This window comes from Myotis lucifugus, unplaced genomic scaffold, assembly GCF_000147115.1.
Source record: "Myotis lucifugus unplaced genomic scaffold, Myoluc2.0 scaffold_128, whole genome shotgun sequence".
NCBI lineage: Eukaryota > Metazoa > Chordata > Mammalia > Chiroptera > Vespertilionidae > Myotis > Myotis lucifugus.
In genome coordinates, this window is record NW_005871176.1 from 3,506,639 (window position 1) to 3,514,161 (window position 7,523).

Below are 7,523 nucleotides of genomic sequence, written 5' to 3' on the forward strand. Positions count from 1 at the left end.
CCTGCTCCGGGGAGTGTCACGCCGTCAGGAGCCGGCTCCGGCCTGGTCTTCAGGTCCGGCCGCCCGTCCGGCGCAGGCTCGCGCCCGCCCAGCCCGCTGTGAAGAAAGCGGCGGCGAGTGGGTCTGTCACGTCCACGCGCCCCAACGTGCACCTGCGAGGCGGCGATAGCGGCGTCTCCCGCTCGGGGCCTTATCTCCGCGCACGCGCCCGCCGCCGCTCCCGGACGCGGGCGGTAAAGCCGAGCGCAGACTTAGCCTACGCGGGGGGAGGACTCGGCACCCGGCGCCGCCCTGCACTCGGAACGCCGGCCTCGCGCCTCTGCCCTTCCGTTTCACGTCTGGGGAACGGGACTCGCAACAGCATTCGTCTCCGGGATTTAAAAAAAAAAAAAAGCAACAGGGATTCCCGGGCACCTGGAAGCGCGGCTCAAACGTCAGTCCTCCCCGAGCCCGCCCCCTGCCGCCTGGACGCATGCGCCGCACAGGGGCGCCTTTTACGACGCGGCGGCCGCGGTGCGCTTGGCGGCCGGTGCGGAGGGAGCGCGGTGCGACCGGCGGCGGCGGGGCTGAGGGGACGCGCGGGCGGCGGCGTCGCCATGTCGCACGGCCACAGCCACGGCGGGGGCGGCTGCCGCTGCGCCGCGGAGCGCGAGGAGCCGCCGGAGCAGCGCGGCCTGGCCTACGGCTTGTACCTGCGCATCGACCTGGAGCGGCTGCAGTGCCTCAACGAGAGCCGCGAGGGCAGCGGCCGCGGCGTCTTCAAGCCGTGGGAGGAGCGGACCGACCGCTCCAAGGTGGGCCTCCCGGGGCCGCGGGCCGCCCGTCTGCGCCGCCAGCCGCCTTCCCGGAGTTAGAAACAGCGACGGCCCGATTGCGAGGCGCGTTCCCGTGCCCATCTTTGCTAGCCCCGCGGGAGCCCAACGGGGTCGAGTCTCCCCATTTTGCAGATAGAGAAACTGAGGCCCAGAGAGGGAGAGGGGCGCAGCCGACGTTCTGTCCCGGGGTTTCGGTGGGTCGTGAGGTAGCGTGGCCAGGAGGGCTTCTTTCCCTACCATTTGGCCACTGGTCCCAGTGGCCGCCGGATGATATCACCTGGAGGCCAGCCTGGGGGAGAGGAAGCTTGCTACCCGTTCCGGAGCGTTTCCCATTGTGGGGCCATGGAGCCATTGGGCAGTCGAGGGCCGCATCTGCTCAGATCTTTGCACACAATTTCGGGGGCTAGTCGGCCCTGGAGGTTCATTCCTGGGCTCCCCATTAAGAAGCCTGTGATTGGATGGTCTGTGGCTATCAAGTTATTAATATTAAGTTAAGTGCGGAAAAACCGAAGGAGGTTAGCTATTTGCATTGCACTCTGGTTGTAGAACAGGGTTAGACACCTGAAATTGTAGGCTCTCAGCAAATGTTTGTTGCTTTCTCCTCCCCCTCCCTGCCCCCTCCAGTTTGTTGAAAGTGATGCAGACGAAGAGCTTCTGTTTAATATTCCGTAAGTATCTCCGCGGAATACCCGGTTGCCTTCTCAGGACTCGTGCGTTGGTTGTGTCGAGAACCAGCCGTGTCTAGAAATGGGGTAAATGGCCGTGGTGGGTTTGAGGAGGAAAAGCATCACAGATTTCTTGGTGCCGGCGAAAAAGATGTATTTGTGGAAAGATAACTGAAAAGTCAAGGCAAATTTCTTAGCGCTGCACAATGCCGGAGGCAGACAGGATCCTAGAAATGACCCAGCACAAGTTGACCCTTGAACCGAAGCCCAGAAAGGGGAAGGGTCTTGCCTGGCGTCAGCCCAGATTCAAACCCAGGATGACAGCCTTCTCTTTTGCGTTCTGGCAGATTTACAGGCAACGTCAAGCTCAAAGGCATCATTATAATGGGAGAGGATGATGACTCACACCCCTCCGAGATGAGACTGTAAGTGTTAAGGCCTTGTGCCCCCAAGAAGCTGCTAGCTTTCTCTCTTTTCTCTGGTATTACTTTATTCCAGAATAATATAATTCTTTCTTTTTACTGGCTAAAATATCCCCCCCCCCCCTTGAAATAATGTTAGTCTTGTTCTGCATCAGAATATACTTATCTCTTCCTGAATTAACGACTGTTTTAGTTAAGCATCTTTAAGACCGACAGCTTGTCTCTTTTTCAAAGTGCTTCCGTGGCACCACTCATTCAGAGAGATCCTATTAAACGCCAGTTGTTGATGACTTTGCAGTTTTCTTAATGACCCAGCTGCAGATCTCAAATGATTCTACGCTTGGCGTTTAGCTTCAAAATTTCCCCTTGCTATTTCATACAGTTATATATAATCTTTCCGTGTGTTTCGCTGACATGGAGTTAGTCCATTTGAGTTTGTGTGGCCTTTCGTTAGTAAAATTATATATACCTCTTGGAACACTGTATCTGTTGCCACCAGAGCTGGTAATACCGCCCCCTCCGTTTTTGTTTTGTGTTTTTGTGTGTGTTCCCCCCCTTTTTTTAAACATGTTTTCATTGATTTTTAGAAAGAGAGAGAGAGAAAGAAAAACGTCAGTGTGAGAGCGTAACATCAAGATAAGCCACACACATCCCAACAGGGGATTGGACCCTGACAGGGAATCAAACCCTGACTGGGAATCCAACCGGCGACCTTTTTGGTTCACAGGACAACACTCAACCAACTGAGCTACACCGGCCAGGACTAGTACTCCCTTTTTAACAACTTGCCTAAAATATGAGAAAATTGCTTTTAGAATACTGAAGAAACAAATATCAGAAGAATTTTACAAAAAATTTCTTCTTGTGGTTGAGCATTGACCCATGAACCACGGGTCAGGGCACTTGCCTGGGTTGTAGGCTCAATCCCCATTAGGGGGCGACAGAGGCAGCCTATTGATGTTTCTCTCTCATTGATATTTATATTTCTCTATCCATCTCCCTTCCTCTGAAATTCAATAAAAACATTTTTTAAAGAGAAATATATTTTTAAAAATAAAATTGATCAATATAAAACATTTAAGAAATTAACACTATTTTTTAATGTTAGGAACATGAATTTGAAAGCAACTTCACATATTTAATCATTTTAGGAAAACAGTATGAGTTAATGCTTTTGGAGACCTATTTATGTGGGAGATGGATTGGATTGAGAAGACTAGACATGTACTGTGGTTACGAGTGGGCTCTGGAATAAATGCTTGGGTTCAAATTCTGTCTGTAACACTTGCTAGCTGCATGCATGACTTTGGTATTTGTCTTCTCTAAACTTCAATTTTCTCATATGTTAAATGGCAGTAGTAATAGTATAAATCTCATAAGATTGTGGAGAGAATTAAATGGTATAAAACATGTAGAGCTTAGAATGAGTTGTGTGCCTCATGCACCCTGACCAGGAATCGAACCTGCAACTTAGGTGTGTGCCAGGTTGGTGTGTGGGACAATGCTCCAATCAACTGAGCCCTATAGTGGAATTTGGACACAAAAAATGCTTGAGCAGTGGGTTGCCTGATCTTATCTTTTAACCATTTAATATGTTTCTGCCAAAGTATCCCCCCCCCTCCCCCCCCATGAGTGAGCTGTTTTATTAAACATCCTGGGCATGGTCTGAATGTGCTGAGTCGCTTATTTTCTCCATGCTTTTGAGGCATGTGACCTAGTTTGAGCTATCTCTTTGTGTATTGCTTCTCATGTGATTCTAACCCACTCAAAGATGCCATTGGCTTATGTTGCAATTTTCAGCTCTTGTTGAATTAAAGATATTTTTGAAAAAATGCCATTTCCAAAATTTGATCTCTTTTTGGTAGTAGAACTGAAGGCAGTTGTCAGTAGTAAGTTTTGAAAAACTTAAAAATATGGTGATACACATTTCTTTATTTTCCTTCCTTTCCTTTCTCAGGTATAAGAACATTCCACAGATGTCCTTTGATGACACGGACAGGGAGCCAGATCAGACCTTTAGTTTGAACCGGGATCTTACAGGGGAGTTAGAGTATGCTACAAAGTAAGCACTGGGTCTATCTTCCATTCTCTGTAGCTTCTTTTCTTTTTGAATTTTAAGATTTATTTATTTTTAAAATTGAACTTATTAGAGTGACATTGGTTAATAAAATTATATAGGTTTCAGGTGTTCTGTGGCTTCTGAGGATCAGCAAGCACTTCCTCATCTACAACGAGCATATGTGCATTAGTGCTTGCTGGGCTTGCAATTTATTCTTGGCCCATCTGCCCGCTTAGCATCAGAAACAGGTTAAAACAGTGGAGGAAATTTGATCCTTGGCTTGGCCAATTTTTGGCAGAGATTCGATGCAAGCCACAGATTTGTTAACTTGTAAGGAATTGGCAGATCTGAATGCACTCCTAGCATGGCCTTAGGAAAGATGTTTTCAGAATTCCTCTGTGCATGGTTGGCTTAAAACAGGTCAAGTTACATGTGACCACCTTACTTCTCATTTCCTAAGGTGAGGTCAACGCTGCTTGAGTTATAATCTCTGCTTGGTCATACAGCATTTCTTAATCCTGCCCTTTGAGGACAGGGGCAGTGTTGATTCACTTTTCCACCCCTATTGCCTTGGACAGGATCTGGCAAACGCTAGGTAAATGTTCACAGAATTAATTGCTTTTCCAAAGGAGAAGAATGAGACACAAGACCCCAAGAATGTTCTGTGACATTTGCCTAGGTTTTACCACAAGTTGGAACTGGAATTGTTTTAACATTATAGTGAGATGCTAATTGAACTCTAACCTATGTCTTCTCTCCCCACTCCTTCATCCTCTAGAATATCTCGTTTTTCAAGTGTCTATCATCTCTCAATTCATATTTCAAAAAACTTTGGAGCAGATACCACAAAGGTCTTGTATATTGGCCTGAGAGGAGAATGGACTGAGGTAAGATGGGATTGGAAACGTTGCCCTCTCCAGTATATGTATGTATATATATCTTCATGATGTGGTAGTGAGAGCTTTAAGAAAAGGAAAAAGAGAAATTGAGACATCGATTGCTCTCGGTCTGTTTATAATTTTTCTTGGTTCATCGCTTTAAACTGCCCTTGTCATTTGAGAGGCTATATAGATAGGTATTTTTAAGAGGGTTGAAATAATACAGTTGATATCAATTCAGTTTTTCAGTTTAAAATTGTTTCCTTCAATATTTTTTTTGTTCCACATTTTTGGTATGTTATGTGCTGCTGAAGCAAGCACTCATTCAGCATTTCTGAGAGTCTTTCTTGTTCCAGGCATCAGAGATAAGATGATAAACAAGATAGAGAAGGTCCTTTTCTCATGGTGCCTCCAATATAGTGGGGGAATGATTCTTCTTAGTTATGGGGTGAATTATTGATAATGATCTTTGCAACCTTCTCAAGATAAAAAGTATCAGAACGGGGAAGAGATTAGATGATTTCTAGAAATGGACCTGAATAAGGACCACTGCAGTGTGTCATCTGGAAAGTAGCCAGCTGACCTAGCATCTCAATTTTCTTGCAGTTTCGCCGACATGAGGTAACCATCTGCAATTATGAAGCATCGGCCAACCCAGCAGACCACAAGGTCCATCAGGTTACCCCACAGACACACTTCATTTCCTAGGGGCTGGCCAAGGCTCCCACAGAGGCCCTGTGTCAGTGAAGGTGTGTGACAGCCTATTGGGAAGGACAAAGATGGGGCTCCAGAGAGAGTTGACTGCCACAGCCTCTGCCAAGCTTTGTCCTTGGGGCTTCCTGCAGAAACCTGGCCTGTGGAAGACACCACACCACCGGGAGGGTTGTGTGGGTGCCAGGGGACAATCATGGTTCTCTAGGGCCCCGTAGAAATGGGGTCTTGGTTTGGTCAGTATCTGGCAGTCATGGATAATGCCTGCCTTTCCAGTCAGTGTGGCCATGGGATTTCAAGTGTCTTACTTTGTGGCAGGATTTTTTGTGTGGCTTTTTTTTTTTTTTAATGGCAACTATTCCTGGGTTGCAGTAAACTTTCTGAAGCCTCAGCATTGTGTTCGTATTAGCCATCAGGAAGGTCTCCAACTAGAAATACCTGTCCCTGCTTGCTCCTTCTCCCTGTCATCATTTAGCATTCTTGTCAAGTTGCTCAGCTTGGAGTTGTCTGTCATGCACTAGTGTGCCATGGTTATAGCTGGAAGAGCAGGCCTCTCCTGAGGATGCTTAATTAATAGCTTGAGGAGAAGGTCTTCTTTCCTACTGCCGAGGTAAGCAGTCTGGGGAGAGCATGGGCATCGCATTTCTATGTTTGTGGGTATCTGGTCCAGGTAAGAGTGGGCCTTAGGTAAGATTCCCTTTGGGACATCCTCATTGTTTATTAGCTTCTAGCTAGTGTTGTAAGGCAAGTGCCAGAATTTGGAGATCTCAGTTCTTGTCATGGCTTTTTATTCACTGTGACTAATAAGCTTCCTAATAAATCCGTGCCAAACTTGTTTGTGTATTCTTCTGAGTTCTTGGTAGTACTGATGAAACGTTTACTTTATTGGGAACTGTATATAACTTTGAAGTTTGTTGTTTTGGACCAAGTAGATATAAATGCTAGTTATATTAAGACTAGATCAGTTTTTCCAGGAAAGGTCGAGCTTAATTTTGTACAGTAAACTAAAAACACTCCTGTACCCACCGACCCACTCAACATTTTGTAAAGAGGGAGGTGAGGTTAAAAACCTATATTCCATTTCTCGTGAAAGAAAGAAAATAGTGTAAATGAGGGAGAACAGCTTCTGGAGTTCAGAATGAGGGCGAGGAAAGTAAGTGAGCAGCACCTGCAGTCCAAGGCGGACCCAAGACTGTGGACTTAAATTTTGACTCAGGAGAGACTTGCAATTGGAGAGAATTGAAGTTATCGACAAAGAGGATTTCAAATGGTCAGTATTCTCTCCCTTGCAGAAAACAGAAACAATTGACCATGGGAATTAGTATTGAATCTGATCCTCCTAGAGAATTCCTCTATGGCAGGGTTAGAGAACCTTTTTTCTGCCAAGGGCTATTTGGATATTGATAACATCATTGTGGGCCAAAGTTATCAACTTAAAAATTAGCCTGCTATATTGGGTCAAACAACTCACCCCTAATGCCTTGGAAGGGCCAGACCAAATGATTGCTCAGGCCTTATATGGCCCGGAGGCCAGACATTCCCCACCCCTGCTCTAGGGCTTTGGCCCACAGGATTAGGAGGATATACCCACTGTTTACCCAGGCTATCCTATGTAAAGCCTGCCACCACTAAGCTTTGTCGAGCCTCATTTCTAAAATACCGTCTGAAACCAACCAGAAGCAAATGCAATTATTGATGCACTAAGGGTCCTACTCAGTTGTATCATTTTGGAGATAAAGGACCGTTTTAATTTGGAGTTGGGAGAAACATGCGAAGTCTTAGAATAGCCCTTCATTAATTCCACTAATTAAAGCACTAATCACAGGTAGCCTCTGGGACTTGGCCTCTGAATTTGAGACTTGACTCTGAAGAGTTTGCTCAAAGTGCCACAGTGTCTGATTGGGAGTGCGGAAGGAATTGTTCGTTCTTTCATAACATCCAGTAGGGGTTCTGTTGAGAGGGAGTAGCTGTGT

The 7,523-nt window shown here is 46.5% G+C and overlaps 1 protein-coding gene across 1 annotated transcript; it reads left to right on the forward strand.

Annotated features, from left to right (window-relative positions):
* Positions 1 to 494: 494 nt before the first annotated feature.
* PITHD1 (PITH domain containing 1) lies at positions 495 to 6,385 on the forward strand. Its single transcript, XM_006094048.2, has 6 exons — positions 495 to 794; positions 1,440 to 1,483; positions 1,828 to 1,905; positions 3,860 to 3,964; positions 4,740 to 4,848; positions 5,446 to 6,385. The coding sequence occupies exons 1-6, from the start codon at positions 597 to 599 to the stop codon at positions 5,545 to 5,547; spliced, it is 636 nt and encodes a 211-aa protein (XP_006094110.1). The 5' UTR covers positions 495 to 596; the 3' UTR covers positions 5,548 to 6,385.
* The last annotated feature ends 1,138 nt before the right edge of the window (positions 6,386 to 7,523 follow it).